The sequence below is a fragment of the Macaca mulatta genome, chromosome 8 (genome assembly GCF_049350105.2).
Source record: "Macaca mulatta isolate MMU2019108-1 chromosome 8, T2T-MMU8v2.0, whole genome shotgun sequence".
NCBI classification, from domain to species: Eukaryota; Metazoa; Chordata; class Mammalia; order Primates; family Cercopithecidae; genus Macaca; species Macaca mulatta.
The window spans coordinates 40,098,612-40,118,177 of record NC_133413.1 but is presented as its reverse complement, the minus strand read 5'-3'; the positions used below and the strand labels follow the sequence as shown (position 1 = coordinate 40,118,177).

The 19,566-nt window shown below is 44.4% G+C and overlaps 2 protein-coding genes across 4 annotated transcripts in view; one reads left to right on the top strand and one right to left on the bottom strand.

Annotated features, from left to right (window-relative positions):
- BAG4 (BAG cochaperone 4) overlaps positions 1 to 1,069 on the bottom strand; it is a 37,670-nt gene extending 36,601 nt beyond the window's left edge. For both annotated transcript variants that reach the window (XM_001092290.5, XM_002805309.4), the window contains exon 1: positions 785 to 1,069. In XM_001092290.5, the coding sequence (XP_001092290.4) occupies positions 785 to 1,054 (270 nt within the window). In that variant the 5' untranslated portion in view covers positions 1,055 to 1,069. The remainder of the gene's footprint in view (positions 1 to 784) is intronic.
- LSM1 (LSM1 homolog, mRNA degradation associated) lies at positions 1,053 to 15,217 on the top strand. Of its 2 annotated transcripts, none has more exons than XM_077943476.1 (4): positions 1,053 to 1,227; positions 5,625 to 5,693; positions 8,362 to 8,477; positions 14,712 to 15,217. In XM_077943476.1, the coding sequence occupies exons 1-4, from the start codon at positions 1,053 to 1,055 to the stop codon at positions 14,880 to 14,882; spliced, it is 531 nt and encodes a 176-aa protein (XP_077799602.1). In that variant the 3' UTR covers positions 14,883 to 15,217. The 2 variants fall into 2 exon arrangements, with proteins under 2 accessions (XP_077799602.1, XP_015000662.1); XM_015145176.3 differs by lacking the exon at positions 1,053 to 1,227 and adding an exon at positions 1,431 to 1,649.
- Positions 15,218 to 19,566: the final 4,349 nt, after the last annotated feature.

Here is a 19,566-nt window from a genome sequence, read left to right as displayed (position 1 = left end):
ATTCTTGAACGAATAGAGAGGTGTGCCGCCACCGTAGAACGGCAACCCACTACCCAGAAGACTGCATTAAGAAAGCAGAAGTGTATGTCCGGCGGGAAAACAGAATAAAATGTTACAGGTCCAAGCGTATTAGGCAAGTGAGTTAACCTCGTAGAGCCCCGGTTCCTTATTCGAAAAAATAAAAAAAGCGGGCGGGGGGCGGGGGCTGCTGTAATGCCACTTTACCTTGCAGTCGCCGTGAAAATTAAATCAGTCAATCCGCGTAAAGGTGCTTTACAACACTGATTATTCACGATTCGATCTCAGGCAAGGCATTAGGGGCAAACGCTAAATGCCCAGAACCTCCCCCTCGCAAAGGTTCCTTCCCCTCGGGAGGGTCACTGAGCGACATCGGGGGCTGCAGTCACTTCCCTTCCCGGGGAGAGCCGGACTGCCAGTCACGCAGGATAAACTGCTAGAGCTGGAGCAGCAGATCCGTGCCACCCCTACCCAGCATTGCTCCCAGCAGAGAGATCTGCAGCCTGCTGCCAAGCTTAGTAAGCCCGCGCAGGATCTTTCTTTTTTAAATGGTAATAAACGTATTTTTTGCGGTCGACGCAGAAAAGGAGGGGCAAAGGGAACACAAGCATATCCCCCAACCTCTGATCCCAGTCTCGGTCTCTCCAACATCCCCCCTCCCCGACCCTCCTCCACATAAGGAAAACAAATATGAAACCCGATCCTTTACGAATCCCAGCCCCAAGGGCCCTCACCTCCCCGCAAGGACAGAGGGTGCAAAGCTTACCTGGTGGCTTCCTCCGGCTCGACCAGGCTCTGGCCAGGCGCCTCCAGAGGAATAGTAGCCATCGCCTCCTCCGCCTTCTCCCAGCCAGGTGGTCTCCGCTGGGCCGCCCCCGCGCACCCGCCAGGAAATGGGAGGCTGGGGAGGTTCGGGGCGAAGAGGATATAAGGGTGGAGGTGGGTGCACCGGCACATCTCCACCCCCAGGCCCGTAGTAGCGGCCGTAGTGCGGACCGTCACTGGGGCCGTAGCCCGAGCGCCTCAGGGCCGACATGGGCTCTCCTGCCCTGAAGCGCTTCCCGCCCCCCGCCCCACGGCCGACCCTTCGCGCAGGCGCCCGCGGGCGATTGCGAATGGAGAGCAGCGAAGGGGGTCGGACGACGCCAGCCAATCCCAGGCCCGGTCCCGCCCCTTCTGCTGCCGAGCCCCGAGAGCTGAGGGACGGAGGTCCGTGACTCTGGGGTCTCGGGAACCCGGGGACGAGGGAAGACACCGTGTTCCTTAAGAGGGAGTATACGTTTCTTCGCCATCTATCCAATGGAGATGCCTCTTCCCTACTTAACAGGAACAGGGAAAGGGTGTCCCCCAACCGTACGGCTGCCCCTCCTCTTCCTGGGGGCCCGCACGTGTTACAGGAAGTGGGTGGGGGTAATATGGAGGAGCTTCCGGCAGGCCCCGGCGGCTGAAAGCCGGGGCAGAAGTGCTGGTCTCGGTCGGGATTCCGGGCTCGGTCCCGCCGAGGCGGCGACTGCGGTAGGAGGGAGGAGGTTTTGGACGCGCTGGCCCCCCGCCGCTGTGCATTGCAGCGTTATTTCAGTTCAAAATGAACTATATGCCCGGCACCGCCAGCCTCATCGAGGACATTGACAGTGAGTAGTTCATCTCCTCCCGGTGGAGCCTGGGGTGAGACCCTCCCGGGCGGGCGCCTCTTCCGAAGAAGCTTGTAGAATGAGTCCCGGGCGGGGCCGGTGTGTTCTGAGCTCAATCCGGGCGTTCCGCGTCGATGTCCTCCACAGCTGCGGTACACACCGCTTGCCCACCCAGTAGCCTGCTACTTGTTCTGCCCCTCGCAGCCTCCGCCAGCCCTCTGGCTGGTGAGCCCCAAGCGATGGAACTCATTCGTACTTTCGTGGGTCGCGGCAGCAGAGGCCCGAACACGAAAGAAGCCCGGGGGGGGGCTTCTCCCCCGTCCCCTCCTGCCTGCAGTATTTCGAAGTATCAGCGTGTTACCGGTGGATGGATCGGAATACCTAGAGAAAGGATTCATTAAAAAGCAAAAATATTAAGACAGCAGCAGTTGGACTTGATTGGCAGTAAACGTAGGCGCTCTACGGTGTGGCTATTTGCTAGCTTATTTTACTGTGAGGGTCATTAGCACCTTCAGGTTATTGTAGTAGAGACCACTGTTAGACATGGTATTGACTTTTCTGGAAAATCACTTGCAACCTTTTTTTTTTTTTAAGACAATTCATTTTTGCTTTTACTAAGAAGACCTCCTTTATTCCTAGTTTTTGTCCGGAAGAGGAGCTCAGTCCTATACAAAAGCGGAAAGAACCGCCTGCAGTTGTCCGGGCTTTCATTTTTTCTAAATTCTATCTGTGTATTATTCCTCAAGCAACATTTTTTATTGTTTTAATCACGTGATCTTTCTCATTAACTTACTGTTTCAAGATGATTTACACATGGTTTTAAACAAGTTGCAATCGTCTCAGTTACTCTGTGAATATACGATTTAGAATATATGGTTAAAATTTCGTTTTATGGGCCTGGCGGGGTGGCTCACGCCTGTAATCCCAGCACTTTGGACGGCCGAGGCGGGCAGATCGCCAAAAAAAAAAAAATCTGTCAACCATAAAATGAAATTTTTTTTTTTTTTTTTTTTGAGACAGAGTCTTGCAGTGGCGCGATCTCGGCTCACTGGAACCTCCACCTCCCGGGTTCAAACGATTCTTGTGCCTCAGCCTCCCCAGTAACGGATTACAGGCACCTGCCACCACGCCCAGCTAATTTTTGCATTTTTTAGTACAGACGAGGTTCGCCATGCTAGCCAGGCAGGTCTCCCAACTCCTGACCTCAGGTGAGCCACCCACCTTGGCCTCCCAGAATGCTGGGATTACAGGCGTGAGCCACCGCCCCCGGCCGACAGATAGTTTTTTTAACCCAGATTACTTATTTTGCTATGTAAGGGAAATGTAGTGTAATTGGACTAAATACATATTAACGTCTATATGAACCTGTTATGTGTAACAGGATATTTTAATTGCTTGAGGATGCCCTTTTGCCCTCATCTCTCATATATCCTCTAACACATCCTGCCATTTTACTAAAAATCAGTTTTGCTGTTTGGCCCTCTAACCCCTACCACTTTTTAGATTCCAGACCCCCCACTTTATGAAAACTTGGAAACCGTTTGATATGCACCCTTTGCTCCCCCACCCTAGCACACAGTTTCCTGCCTGTCTTTCTGTATTTCCACCCATCCTCTAATTTCAGTAGGAAGGATTCCTCCCTTTTTGTTGTCTGTTCTTACTGTCTCCTCTCACTGCTTTTGGAACCTTTTTTCGTTGTTACCCTTTTTCTTTCATATCCTCTGTCTCCCCAACCCCTGCGTTCTTCCCCTCATATGTGTTATTGTCTATCCATCTCAAATATTTTCTCCGTTCTCTTCATCATATTCCCATCCCTTTTTTCATATCTTTGTCCCCAAACCTCGAGTCATTTTCATTTTGTCTGTTTCCTTATCACCTTCAATAGACCACTTACATTACTCCTGCAATCTAATTTTTATCCTGAACACACTAGTCAAGCTGCATTCTTCAAAGTTATTCGTCTAAGGCATTCTTCTGTGTTCTCTCCCCTCTGTAGCACTGTGATACTGTCCCCACCAGATTCTTTAATTCTCTTCTCTTGATTTCTCTAACAACTGGTACTTGGTGATTTTCTTACTTCTCTGGCTCTTACTGTTCTCCAATATAGATGGTCACTTGGATGCCATGTGGCCTACTTCTTTAAATCTTTAGTAGATCTCCTGTACTTTAGTAATTTTATATCACCTCTTTGCAGATTTATCTAAAATTGCTTTCTCTAGTCTTGATGTCTTTGGTTTTCCAGTCTTACTGTTTCCAACTATCTGCGTATGTTTCTGTTTAAGTGTCCTGATAGCACTTTAGAATCACAAAGAGCTAATAACCTTCACCCTGAGCTTGCTGCTTTTATTCCCAACTCTTGGTAAATAGTTTTGTGATGTCTCATAAAACTCCTACATCTTTACCTCACATCTTTAGCACCCCACCCTCTCACACATACCCACTTACACAAACTCAGTTAACAGACTCCATCACTTTATGTTTTCTTGTTCCCTGTGAAGTCAAATCTAAATGCAGCCTGTCCCCAGTACTTTTCTGACTTTATCTACTGTTCTTTCCCTTCACAGCCTCAGCTTTTAGCTAAACATGGATGTATGGCCCTTTTATTCCTCCTCTTTAATTTACAGATTTCCTTCTCCTCCCAGCTTCCTGTCTATCACTCTTCCCGTGCCCTAAAATTATCTGCCTTTCAAGGTCCAACTCTGATACCTCCTTCAGAAATATAGCTTCTATCTCTGTAGTCTCATATAATTAAGATTTGCTTTCTGTGGTACTTATTTATAGTCCAAGGAAGAGTATAAATTCCTTCAGGGCAGAGTCACTGTGTTTTTCCTTTGTTCTGCATCTAGAAGGTACTTTAAGCATGGAATGAAAGAAATTTTGCTGGGTGTGTTAGTAACTGGCTTATTCTCATTCTTCAGTGTCAGCTCAAAGTCACCTCTTCGGAGAGGCTTTCCTTTGCCACCCTTCCTTCTGTAACCACTTCTCTCCCTTCATCATACTGCCTTGCTAGTTTATTATTCCATTGTCCTAATCACAATAGGTTATTTTCTTGTTTATTTGTCCTCCTCCACCATGAATATAAATTTATAACATTGGTGACTTTCTAAGTCTCATTCTCTACTGTATGTTTAGACCCCAGCACAGCACATGCCCTCTCAGTAAACATTGAATTTCTGCTCTAGCTTATTATTAGAGTCTTCATTTTAAATACCTGAAGCATTGTGTTTTTATTTAAAGCCTTCCCTGGTTACAAACAAAATGTGAGATAGAAGCTCGTCTTTTGAGGACAAAATAATTCTATAAATAAGATCATAAGAATCATCTAGACTGTATTTGTCAATTTACAGATATAAAAACTGACATGACATTGAAATGGTTTAAGTGTCAAACATAAGGGTCTTTGGCTAGGCGCCGTGGCTCACACCTGTAATCCCAGCACTTTGAGAAGCCGAGGTGACCGGATCATCTGAAGTCAGGAGTTCGAGACCAATCCGGCCAACATGGTGATACCCCATCTCTACTAAAAATACAACAATTAGCCAGGCATGGTGGCGAACTCCTGTAGTCCCAGCTACGAAAGAGGCTGAGGCAGGAGGTTCGCTTGAACCTGGGAGGCAGAGGTTGTAGTAAGCCGAGATTGTGCCACTGTACTCCAGCCTGTGTGACAGAGTGAGACTCTGTCTCAAAAAAAAAAACAAAGACATAAAGGGTCTAGAGCCAGCTAAGTCAGGCTTCCTGATGCCATGCCCTGTCCTTTTCCCACTCTGCCACACTGCTCTGATTCTTTTCACCACTGATGTTATATAAATCTGGGTTGCTGTGCTGCTTTCTTCAGTTTTCCAGTGAACTTGAACTTCACCTTAAATGCACTGGCAGAGGAAGTGGTACAGCTTGAACTGTTATTTATTTTAATTATCCTAAATACTCACTGAACTTGTCAGTTTTCATTTAAAAGACTTTTTCCCCTCTCCCCAGAAAAGCACTTGGTTCTGCTTCGAGATGGAAGGACACTTATAGGCTTTTTAAGAAGCATCGATCAATTTGGTATGTATTAATTTATGGACATCTCTCATGCTCTGGATAATAACAGCTTCCCACTGCATTTTTTGTTATTTAATATTGAAATTTATCTGCAACTTTTTCACATGTGTGACTTAGTAGGACTGATTTTAGTGAGTGTATCATTGTTTTCTATACGTTCAGATTAGGTTGTTCAAAGCTTATATATATTTCCAAGTTCATGTTTCTAAAACTGGCTTTCACTAGAATCCCCAGTAGGGGGAGCCAAATGATAAAAATAAACTCAGTCCACCGAAGAGGCTGCTCATCTTGTTTTGTTTTGTTTTGTTTTTTTGAGCTCTCACTCTGTCGCCCAGGCTGGAGTGCAGTGGCACAATCTTGGCTCACTGCAACCTCTGCCTCCCGGATTCAAGCGATTCTTGTGTCTCAGCCTCCCAAGTAGCTGGAATTACAGGCTCCAGCCACCACACCCAGCTAATTTTTCTATTTTTAGTAGAGATGGAGTTTCGCCCTGTTGGCCAGGCTGGTTTCGAACTCCTGACCTCAGGTGATCCACCCACCCAGCTGAGCTGGACAGTTGTTCTGCTCCTCATGGCTCTAGGACAGTCGCTTGGTGTCTAGAAGGTGAGTCAGCTAGTTTGAAGGAGCTTCACTCACATGTCTGGTGCACTGGTGGGGACAGCTGGAAGGCTGGTCTTAGCTCCCATAGTGCTGGGATGACAGGCGTGAGCCACTGTGCCTGGCCCAAGGCTGCTTATTTCTACGTTGGCAGGGTACAGTGAATTCAGAGCAGTTCCAGAAGTGAAGGTAATCCCTCCCTAGCCAATGAAAATTGGGTAGAGGGCATTTCCTGTATTTTAAGGACCCCAACATTAAGCTTAATACTTTACGTATAGGGATACATTGGAATAAGAGGCCTCTGTCTTCGTTTTGCATCCTGCATTTTTCTTAAGTTACAAGATTATGTGGGCCGGGCGCGGTGGCTCAAGCCTGTAATCCCAGCACTTTGGGAGGCCGAGACGGGCGGATCACGAGGTCAGGAGATCGAGACCATCCTGACTAACACAGTGAAACCCCCGTCTCTACTAAAAATACAAAAAACTAGCCGGGCGAGGTGGCGGGCACCTGTAGTCCCAGCTACTCGGGAGGCTGAGGCAGGAGAATGGCGTGAACCTGGGAGGCGGAGCTTGCAGTGAGCTGAGATCCGGCCACTGCACTCCAGCCTGGGCGACAGAGCCAGACTCCATCTCAAAAAAAAAAAAAAAAGATTATGTTTCCTTCTGTTTCAAGGAACTTCATGTTCATGCTAACATTTATTGGATATCTGCAAAATCACTGGATTTGAGCATGAGGAAAAAACGTAATTAAAACATTGTAAGAATTATGGAAGATATGAACATAGATTTCTCCTTTACTTCAAATAGGACAAGTAGTACTAATTAAAAGAGGAAAAATGGCCGGGCACGGTGGCTCAAGCCTGTAATCCCAGCACTCTGGGAGGCCGAGACGGGCGGATCACGAGGTCAGGAGATCGAGACCATCCTGGCTAACACGGTGAAACCCTGTCTCTACTAAAAAATACAAAAAACTAGCCGGGCGAGGTGGCGGGCGCCTATAGTCCCAGCTACTCAGGAGGCTGAGGCAGGAGAGTGGCGTAAACCCAGGAGGCGGAGCTTGCAGTGAGCTGAGATCCGGCCACTGCACTCCAGCCTGGGTGACAGAGCAAGACTCCGTCACAAAAATAAAAAATAAAAGAGGAAAAAAAATTATTGTTAACAAATTGGAGTCCTGATTCTTAAGTCAGATTCATCAGAGTACTTTGAGTGAAAGGTAGTGAATATTAAGTTGACTTTTAGGTTGCAAATATAGTTATCTGTCAAGGTGAAAAAATAGGTTTTTGCTGTATCATAACCCATGGATACCTGCATTGGGTTAAATGAATCCTAATTACTAAAACAAAGTTGAATCTTCAGCAGATCATCACATACACCTACCCACACAAAAAGAAAAGCTGTTTCTTTCCAGAAAACAAAGTTTTGATCTCTGTGGTTGTTTAGACCCAAGTTTTCCAAGGGCCTTATTCGTTTATATTTTCCTATGGCTTTTTTGGTATTAGCAATTAACTTACAAAGGAATTTATTTCTCTTATTTCTACCATCATTCATGTATTAGCCCAGCATAATCCCAGACATCCCCTAACTGGTATGTCTCAATGAAATAGGAGAAGATTATTTGAAATTTTAGCCTTCCTCAGAATTAGAAATCTTGAGGGTCGGGCACTGTGGCTCACACCTGTAATCTCAGCACTTGGGGAGGCTGAGGCAGGCAGATTACAAGGTCAGGAGTTCAAGACCAGCCTGGCCAATATGGTGATCCCTGTCTCTACTAAAAATACAAGAATTAACCGGGAGTGGTGGCAGGCACCTGTAGTCCCAGCTACTCCGGTGGCTGAGGCAGGAGAATTGCTTAAACTGGGAGGCGGAGGTTGCAGTGAGCTGAGATTGTGCCACTGCAGTCCAGCCTGGGCAACAGCAAGACTCAGTCTCAAAAAATAAATAAATAAAAAGAATTTTAATGCTTGGAAATCGTGTTTAGCTAAATCTTTTCTGTTCAAAATAAATGATTATTGAGTTATGGACCTTTACCCAATAGTTAAACTAAATATCTTTGTTTTTTCCCTGTACACTTATAGCAAACTTAGTACTACATCAGACTGTGGAGCGTATTCATGTGGGCAAAAAATACGGTGATATTCCTCGAGGGATTTTTGTGGTCAGAGGAGAAAATGTGGTCCTACTAGGAGAAATAGTAAGTGAAAACTATTAAGCTGCTGTAGATCTTCATATTCATGCTAGTTAGACTTTCTTTTTTTTTGTCTTTTCAAGAGAGAATAAAAATATTTTCCACATTTTATCTGGCTTCTTACAGGCAACTACCAAATTAGGGAAGCTACAGAGAATACTTAACTTTGTTTCAGTGCCTTTTGGTATTTTAAAGGTTTTTGATCCCACTGGCAGCAAAGTATCTTTTTACCGGATACCATTAAAAAATACGATTCTGGCCGGGCGCGGTGGCTCAAGCCTGTAGTCCCAGCACTTTGGGAGGCCGAGACGGGCGGATCACAAGGTCAGGAGATCGAGACCATCCTGGCTAACACGGTGAAACCCTGTCTCTACTAAAAAAATACAAAAAACTAGCCGGGCGCGGCAGCGGGCGCCTGTAGTCCCAGCTACTCGGGAGGCTGAGGCAGGAGAATGGCGTAAACCCGGGAGGCGGAGCTTGCAGTGAGCTGAGATCTGGCCACTGCACTCCAGCCTGGGCGGCAGAGCGAGACTCCGTCTCAAAAAAAAAAAAAAAAAAAATACGATTCTGTAACAAATGTGTTCATTAATGTATTTGTTTAATAGCAGAAAATTGACAAAGCTTGATTTATATATGCTGGGGAAGATGTGACTTACATACGTTGGAATATTTTACAGTCATTTAAACAGTTGGATACAAGTAGTTTTTCATGGCATAAAGCTAATGCACAGTATTTGAGGGAAGCACACATTGCATATATAGTATAATGTGATGTCTATATTAGTAAAGGGGGCAAGGGAAAGAGTGGCTATAGGAAAAGCTTTTCTGTTACCTATCACGAGAATGGAATTCAGTCTTACTTGAATCCTTAGCTCACAGCCAGGGAGAGGGCATTTTGGTATCTGTGCCAGAAAGACCAGCTGGCAGGTGAAAGGTTAAGTCAGTTTTTCTGAGGTGTTGTTGCTGTAGGTCTTTGTGTGTGCAGACATACACACACACACACACACACACACCCCTACTAGAAGTACTCAGATATTTTTTTAGGTGCCTTATTTAAAACGTTTGATTTCATCTTGCTACTTCTGATTATTGGGTTTGCAAGGAAAATAAAAATATCTTCAAGAGTAGTTGAAATTAAGGGTTGAGCCAGCACTGTCTTCTTTTTTCTTACCAAAAACTTTGGTGTTTGCTTAATTTTTAAAGTTTTTCATACTGTTTTCTAAATACCTAGCCATGTCTTCAATCAATTTGCAGAAGTCTTTAGAGTGGTTTGGTTTGTAGCCACTTTTAACAGCCATTTGAGAAAGCAAGGAGATAATTTTGCCAGGGTTGGGTTGGTTCAGAGACCTCATATTGGAAATAGTCAGCTGGAAATGACTAATCCATGCTATTAATCAGTACTGCCCAAGTGCTGCTGTGAAATATATGAAATATCTTTTTCTTATTTATAAAATATTTTTGTAGTTTGTACTTTTAGTTCTGTTTATCATTTCTTGCATGTTTAAGGAGCAGAAATTATTTTTTGTTTTTTGGGTTTTTTTTTTTTTGAGACAGTTTTGCTTCTGTTGCCCAGGCTGAAGTGCAATGATGCGATCCTGGCTCACTGCAACCTCCGCCTCCCAGGTTCAAGCGATTCTCCTGCCTCAGCCTCCCAAGTAGCTGGGATTACAGATGCCCACCACCACGCTCATCTAATTTTTATATTTTTAGTAGAGACAGGGTTTCACTATGTTGGCCAGGCTGGTCTTGAACTCCTCACCCCAGGCGATCTACCTGCCTCGGCCTCCCAGTGTGCTGGGATTACAGGCATGAGCCACCACGCCCAGCCAGGCGGTGGAAATTGTTTTCTTCTTATGTCACGTAAAGGCTGAAACAAGGCCAGGCACAGTTGCTCACGCCTGTAATCCCAACACTTGGGAGGCTAAGACGGGAGGATCACTAGGTCAGGAGATTGAGACCATCCTGGCTAACACAGTGAAACCCAATCTCTACTAAAAATACAAAAAAATTAGCCAGGTGTGGTGGCGGGTGCCTGTAGTCCCAGCTACTCGGGAGGTTGAGACAGGAGAATGGCGTGAATCCAGGAGGCGGAGGTTGCAGTGAGCTGAGATCGCACCACTGTACTCCAGCCTGGGCGACAGAGCAAGATTCCATCTCAATAAAAAAAAAAAAAGGTCTGAAACAAAGCACCTAGAACCCATGGGGAGATACTAAATGACTATAAAGTAGTCTTCCAGTACTTTTTTTCTTCCAGAGATGGGGTCTCAGTGTGTTGCCCAGGCTAGATTCAAACTCCTAGGCTTAGGCAATCCTCCTGTCTCAGCCTCCCAAGTAGCTGGGACTATAGGTACATGCCACTATGCTTGGTACGCCAGTCTATAGGGGAGCTGACCCATCTTTGCGTGGTGGGGTTATAGGTGATTTTTTAAAATACTTTTCTGAATGTAATTTTGAAGAGGCAACATATCAGAGGAAAAGACTTACGTTAAAATACTGGGGTGGGTGCGGTGGCTCACATCTGCAATCCCAGTGCTTTGGGAGGCCGAGACAGGCAGATCGCTTAAGCCCCGAGAGACCAGCCTGGGCAACATGGCCAAACCCTGTCTTTCCAAAAAAATATAAAAATTAGCCAGGGGTGACGGTGCAGATGACCGGTCCCAGCTACTCAGGAGGCTGAGGTGGGAGGTTCACCTGAGCTCAGGGAGGTCGAGGCTGCAGTGAGCCGTGATTGTACCACTGCACTCCAACCTGGGTGCCAGAGCAAGACCCTGTCTCAAAAAAAAAAAAAATTCACCAATACTATGCTTCTGTTTTATGGTAGTAAACGTGGCAGACATGCTTTTTCTACTGGTTACACTGGCGCAAAGGTACATCTAAGTAGATGTGTGTGCAGAGAAAGTAGATGTTTGTGCAGAGACAGAAGTGAACGTGTTTGTTCTTGAAGTTTCTTTGTTTCCTTGGATCCCTTTTGTGAGGAAAAGTTCCCTTTTTAAAAAAAATAATGTTATAGTTTGGATGCTGCAGAAGTTTTACAGGGGTACCACTAGAGAAACATGGTTCCAGGAATGCCTGCATGGTTATATGAATCAGCAGTCAGGAGAAATTGTGTACCAACCCCAGGGAAATTCATACGTAGGAATCACTTAGTTTCTATAAACACTATATTGGTTAAGAAATGCCTGAATTCTGCCTCAAGGACGATGATGATGACACAGCATTAAGTAATAAGACTGTTGGGAAGAAGCAGCAACAGCAACATGAATTGCTCAGCGAGTAACATACTGAAAAGCCCAAGAGGCAGCGCATTAGGCTGAGAACACTGTCCTCTCTTTAGCTGCTACTCATAGGGTGGGAGGGCAGGTGGTAATACATACTTTGCTGGGTGCTGTTAGCATTGGACCCAGAGCAGGGCTTGCTTATGTAATTTGTGTGGCTTTCATTGTAACTTCTGTGGTGAGAGTCCTCTCTCTGTCTGATAATGCCACTGCCTGTGGGTTCTGAGACCTTGGCAGCATGTGGTGATAGTATGCAGGCCAGAGCATCGGGAGTTGTGTGTCAATACCGTCCCAAACTTTATCATTGAAAATCATAGAGGAGGATAAGAAACAGGAATACTTTGTCTGTATAGGCTTTCCATCTTACAAAAACACCAAATAATACCTGTATATTCATTTTAAGGACAATAAACTGAATCTGTGGATAGTGAGATACTTTTTTAGCAAAGTTATTCTGCATTATGACATTGGTTAGCAAATGTTTATAAGGGCCAGGCACAGTGGCTCACACTTTGGGAGGCCAAGGCAAGAGGATGCTTGAGGCCAGGAGTTTGAGACCAGCCTGGGCAACATAGCAAGACCGCATCTCTACAAAAAGAAAAAAAAATTAGCCAGATGTGGTGGCACATGCCTGTAGTCCCAGCTACTCGGGAGGCTGAGGCAGGAGAATGGCGTAAACCTGGGAGGCGGAGCTTGCAGTGAGCCGAGATCCAGCCACTGCACTCCAGCCTGGGCGACAGAGCGAGACTCCGTCTCAAAAAAAAATAAAAATAAAATAAAATAAAAAATAATAAAAAATAATAATAAATTAATTAATGAAAAGTGTTTATAAAGCATTCAAAGATAAAAATATTAAGCATACTATGCCACATTTAAGTGAAAAGAAAACGAATTACAGTCAGTATTTGCATTGTGGGTTTTTGGCAGGAGTTTGTTTTTGAGGCAGGGTCTCACTCTGTTATCTAGGCTGACTACAGTGGTGTGATCACGGCTCACTGCAGCCTCAAACTCCTAGGCTCAAGTGATCCTCCCCCCTCAGCCTCCTGAGTAGCTGGGACTACAGGTATGCGTCACCATGCCCAGCTAACTTTTGATTTTTTTTTTTTTTTCCTTTTGAGACAGAATCTCACTCTGTCAGCCAGGCTAAAGTGCAGTGGTGTGATCTTGGCTCACTGCAACCTCTGCCTCCTGGATTCAAGTGATTCTCGTGCCTCAGCTTCCTGAGTAGCTGGAATTACAAGTGTGAGCCACCACGCCTGGCTGGGTTTTTTTCGTTTAAGTCAGTATATATGTAGAAAAATTGTAGGGATATTATCAAAATGTTAATCCTCCATACTGGAATTATGGATAATTTTTAAATTTTCCTTGTTTGTCTATTTTCTATATTATCTACAATAAGCATGTGTTTTTTAAATAAGGAATTTTTTATTAGGCAACAATTGGTTTTTGTTGTTTTTTTTTTGAGATGGAGTTTTGCTCTTGTCACCCAGGCTGGAGTGCAATGGCATGCTCTCCGCTCACTGCAACCTCTGCCTCCCAGGTTCAAGTGATTCTCCTGCCTCAGCTTCTCAAGTAGCTGGGATTACAGGCGCCACCACCACGCCTGGCTAATTTTTTTTATATTTTTAGTAGAGACAGGGTTTTGCCATGTTGGCTAGGCTGGTCTCGAACTCCTGGCCTCAAGTGATCCACCCGCCTCGGCCTCCCAATGTGCTGGGATTACAAGCATGAGCCACTGCGCCCAACCTAAGCAGCAATTTTTTAAATAGTGGAGAAAAATATTGGGACCAAATTGGTTTAGTAACCTAAATGGTCTGCTGAGGTTCTCCCTAGAAGACTTGTTGCCGTAAAGGGAAAAAGAGTCTTGTTATAGTTTAGAGACTACAAAACTGATACGGTGGTGCACACCTGTAGCCCCAGCTACTTAGGAGGTGAAGGCAAGAGGATCCCTTTTATTTTTGCCTTTTTACTTTTTTTGAGACAGGACCTTGCTCTGTTGCCCAGGCTGGAGTGCAGTGACATGTTCATGTCTCACTGCAGCCTTGACCTTCAACCTCCCAGGCTCAAGCAGTCCTTCTACCTCAGCCTCCTGAGTAGCTGGAACTGTAGGTGAACACCACCACACCAGCTGGTTTTTTTTCTGGTTTTTTTTTTTTTTTTTTTTTTTTTTCCTGGTGGAGTTAGGGTCTCACTGTGTTGCCCAGGCTGGTCTTGAACTCGTAGGCCCAAGTTATCCTCCCACCTCAGCCTCCCAAAGTGCCAAAGTGCTAGGATTACAACTGTGAGCCAACCCACCCATCCTTAAAATAATTTAAAAAGTCTAAGGCCGCATTGCCTCAATAACCTCCCTCTTGGATTATCTACAGTGGGGGAGATAGCTGTCTATAAGCAGCCCTAATTTTTTTTAAAGGAAATTAATCCTAATATGGGATTTTGGATCACATAAAGCTCTGTTATACCTTGTCACTGCCTGTAATCCCAGCACTTTGAGAGGCCGAGGCAGGCAGATCACGAGGTCAGGTTTCGAGACCAGCCTGACCAGCATGGTGAAACCCTGTCTCTACTTAAAATACAAAAATTAGCTGGGCGTGGTGGCACGTGCCTGTAAGCACAGCTACTCAGGAGGCTGAGGCAGGAGAATTGCTTGAACCCAGGAGGCAGAGGTTGCAGTGAGCCCAGATGGTGCCACTGCACTTCAGCCTGGGCAACAGGGAGAGACTCCATCTCGGAAAAAAAATAAATACTGATCACTATTAACCACATTCATTGTAAATATGTATCCTATAGTAGTGTTGTCAGGCATTTCTTTGAAAAACTTATCTGTCCCTATGAGAAGGATATTTCAGTCCTGTCACAGTTACGAAAAATAATCTGAACCTAATAGAGGAATCCATTTGCCTTTAGATCTATAATGTTTTCTATTCTTGGTCTTCAATTGAAGTTTTCAAACCTGTCTCTTTTGTAGGACTTGGAAAAGGAGAGTGACACACCCCTCCAGCAAGTATCCATTGAAGAAATTCTAGAAGAGCAAAGGGTAGAGCAGCAGACCAAGCTGGAAGCAGAGAAGTTGAAAGTGCAGGCCCTGAAGGACCGAGGTCTTTCCATTCCTAGAGCAGATACTCTTGATGAGTACTAAGTCTTTTGCCCAGAGCCTGTTGCTCTTGAAGAGTAGGGACTGTCACTGATGAAAGTGACATCCTAGCCACCTCACACATTTGATCAGAGACTGTAGAGTTTTGAAAAGTCACTTTTATTTTTAAGTCTTTTACACATGCAACATGAAGAAATCGTGTAGGTGGGTTTTGTTTTTTTTAAAATAACAAAATCGTTTAAAGAAACAGTGGCATAGACTCCTTCACACGTCACTGTGGCGCCAGCAACTACTTCTTAATATTATTCTTCGTATCCCAAATTAGAGTTTACAGGGACAGTCTTCATTTACTTGTAAATAAAATATGAATGTCAAAAGTGTCTTGTTATCTCCCAAGTTTGAGTTCCTGTAATGAATAGACGAAATTAAGTTTCTGCTCTCAAAGGTATAAGCAGTCCACATACTGGAATATCCCCCTTCAGTCACAGTTTTAAGTAGCTGGCTACTTAGGAAGGAATACTTTTATTCTGATCATCTCAGGGGTCCTCTCCTGTTTTCATGTTTGTATCTGTTAAGAAATACAAATATTCGGCAGGGGCGGTGGCTCATGCCTGTAATCCCAGCACTTTGGGAGGTCAGGGTGGGCGGATCACCTGAGGTTGGGAGTTCAAGACCAGCCTGACCAACATGGAGAAACCCCGTCTCTACTAAAAATACAAAATTAGCTAGGCATGATGGTGCATGCCTATAATTCCAGCTACTCGGGAGGCTGAGGCAGGAGAATCGCTTGAACCTAGGAGGCGGAGGTTGCAGTGAGCCGAGATTGTGCCATTGCACTCCAGCCTGGGCAACAAAAGCAAAACTCCGTCTCAAAAAAAAAAAAAGAAATTCAAATGTTCAGGCGTGAGGAGGGAGCTTTCAGCTGAGTTTCCCAGTTACTGGTTACTGCAGAAGACTCATGTTTGAGAAATGACATCACTGTTGCTCTTGCTCCTGCTTCGCCCCTGGCTAATCCAAACTAAGTTCCCATGAGACCCAACATGTTCTTACAGTGGCTTGTTCTCCAGGTATAGGTTTTCTAGTCCCTTGAATTGAGTCTTGAGTATCTTAGGTTCTCATCAAAAAGGAACATAAATGGTATTGTAGTGACTGAAAACCCATAGTGATGGCACTTTGTGTGATTGTTGAAGAGTAGTGATTGCATAAAAAGCTTAACAGATTTGTACTTCAAGAAGGAAGCTTGGGCTGGGTATGGTGACTCACACCTGTAATCCCAGCACTTTGGGAGGCAGAGGCATGCAGTTCACCTGAGGTCAGGAGTTCAATGCCAGTCTGGCCAACATGGTGAAACCCCATCTCTACTGAAAATACAGAAATTAGCTGGGCATGGTGGCACACGCCTGTAATCCCAGCTACTCAGGAGGCCAAGGCAGGAGAATTGCTTGAACCCGGGAGGCAGAGGTTGCAGTGAGCTGAGATTGTACCACTGTACTCCATCCTGGGCGACAGAATGAGACTCCATCTCTAAGTAAATAAATAAATAAATAAAGGAATGCTGGTTTAGTAGACAATGGGCTCAACTAGGAGTTGGGAGACGTGGTGTAAAATTGGCAATTATTAGCAGATTAGGCTTGAGTGAGTCATCCTCTTATTCTCAGTAATTTTAACTATGATTATTCCAGGTAGTTCCTTTTTATATTCTGTTAAGCAAAGATGTTATTTTCATAAATTTTATATCATATCTTATTTGTATGTGTGTGATTTTTTATTATGTTGTTTTTTTTTTTGAGACAAAGTCTTGCTCTGTTGCCCAGGCTGAAGTGCAGAGGTGCGATCTTGGCTCGCTGCAACCTGCACCTACCTCCCAGTTTCCCTGAGTAGCTGAGATTATAAGCATACACCACGACACCCCTGTTTAATTTTTGTATTTTTAGTACAGACGGGGTTTCACCCTGTTGGCCTCACAGGTTCCCAAACCCCTGACCTGAAGTGATCCTCTGGCCTCAGCCTCCCAAAGTGCTGGGATTACAGGCATGACCCACCACACTTGGCCTGTGTGTGTGTGAATTATTTTACAGTATTAACAACATTTTATGAGCTCAGGGGTTTTTAAAACTGCCCAAAATGCCTATAAACCATTTGACTTCTGAACTGTTCATCATTGGACTGATTTTACAGTAGGTAATTTATGAGGAAACTATTGCACTTAATGGCTTATCTAATGTTTTGCCCATAATCTTACTGTTTAAAAGAATGTATTATTAACTACCCACATAAAGAGAAGAAAGAAATACCAACTTTTGAAAAACATACCTGACTACAGTAAGATACTCTGAAGTTCAGCAGAACGACAGCATTTGTTTTTCAGAGCCCCACTGCTTCAAAGCATGTAACACCTCCAAGAAATGTGAATTTGTTACAGTTATCTTGTGTTTTGTTTCTTAATTTTTTTTTTATTAATATACTTTAAGTTCTAGGGTACATGTGCACAACGTGCAGGTATGTTACATATTTATACATGTGCCATGTTAGTGTGCTGTACCCATTAACTTGTCATTTACATTAGGTATATCTCCTAATGCTATCCCTCCCCACAATAGGCCCTGGTGTGTGATGTTCCCCTTCCTGTGTCCAAGTGATCTCATTGTTCAATTTCCACCTATGAGTGAGAACATGCGGTGTTTGGTTTTCTGTTCTTGCGATAGTTTGCTGAGAATGATGGTTTCCAGCTGCATCCATGTCCCTACAAAGGACACAAATTCATCCTTTTTCATGGCTGCATAGTATTCCATGGTGTATATGTGCCACATTTTCTTAATCCAGTCTGTCACTGATGGACATGCTATTGTGAATAGTGCTGCAATAAACATACATGTGCATGTGTCTTTATAGCAGCATGATTTATAATCCTTTGGGTATATACCCAGTAATGGGATGGCTGAGTCAAATGGTATTTCTAGTTCTAGATCCTTGAGGAATTGCCACACTGTTTTCCACAATGGTTGAACTAGTTTACAATCCCACCAATAGGGTAAAAGCGTTCCTATTTCTCCACATCCTCTCCAGCACTTGTTGTTTCCTGATTTTTTAATGATTGCTATTCTAACTGGTGTGAGATGGTATCTCATTGTGGTTTTGATTTGCATTTCTCTGATGGCAAGTGATGAGCATTTTTTCAGGTGTCTGTTGGCTGTATGAATGTGTTCTTTTGAGAAGTGTCTGTTCATATCCTTTGCCCACTTTTTGATGGGGTTGTTTGCTTTTTTCTTGTAAATTTGAGTTCTTTGTAGGTTCTGAATATTAGCCCTTTGTCAGATGAGTAGATTGCAAAAATTTTCTCCCATTCTGTAGGTTGCCTGTTCACTCTGATGGTAGTTTCTTTTGCTGTGCAGAAGCTCTTTAGTTTAATTAGATCCCATTTGTCAATTTTGGCTTTTGTTGCCATTGCTTTTGGTGTTTTAGACATGAAGTCCTTGCCCATGCCTATGTCCTGAATGCTATTACCTAGGTTTTCTTCTAGGTTTTTATGGTTTTAGGTCTAACATTTAAGTCTCTAATCCATCTTGAATTAATTTTCATATAAGGAGTAAGGAAAGGATCCAGTTTCAGCTTTCTACTTATGGCTAGCCATCTTGTGTTTTCAACATCCATCAATTCCCACTGTAATGGCAAGAGTTATGATTTACTCTTACATTAAATTCCAAGAATTTCCAAGCCATAGCAAGGTTTCAGTCATTGTGTGTAATGTCTTGCTTTAGACCTTTATCATACAGCCAACAACCAAGACTTGGACCTAAAGGATGGAACTCTCCGGACTATCTGCAGCATTCTTAGTTCCTCAACTGCCCAGTGTGATGGTTTGCCTTCACCTTACCCAAGCCAGTCTTTGCAGATACTGAAATCCAGTGCTTTCTTCCCCGACCATTGCTGGACTCTTGTATTATTAGGCTCCAGGATCAGTCCCATTCATACTTTTTTTTTTGGAGACGGAGTTTTGCTCTTGTTGCCCAGGCTGGAGTACAATGGCACAATCTCAGCTTACTGCAACCTCCATCTCCCGGGTTCAAGCAATTCTGTCTCAGCCTCGTGAGTAGCTGGGATCATGGGCATGCGCCACCACGTCTGGCTCATTTTTTGTATTTTTAGTAGAGACAGGGTTTCTCCATGTTGGTCATGCTGGTCTTGAACTCCCGACCTCAGGTAATCCGCCTGCCTCGGCCTCCCAAAATGGTGGGATTACAGGCATGAGCCACCACGCCCAGCCTATGTTTTATCTTTAATAGTTTCTTCCAGGCCAGTGGCTCACGCCTGTAATCCCAGCACGTTGTGAGGCTGAGGCGGGTGGATCACCTGAGGTCGGGAGTTCGAGACCAGCCTCACCAACATGGAAAAACCCCTTCTCTACTAAAAATACAAAATTAGCCGGGTGTAGTGGTGCATGCCTGTAATCCCAGCTACTTAGGAGGCTGAGGCAAGAGAATCGCTTGAACCTAGGGGCGGATTTTGCTGTGAACCGAGATCACGCCAATGCACTCCAGCCTGGACAACAAGAGCAAAACTCCATCTCAAAACAAAACAAGAAAATTTCCAATTGGGGCTTCCCTTGAGATTGCTTTCAGGGTAGAAAAATAAATAAGGAAGATCTACCAAACCCCCCTTCTGGCCATCTTTAGTCTGAAATAATTGAGTACAGCAGCATATCTCTTACTCTTCTTTTTTCGCCCTTAGC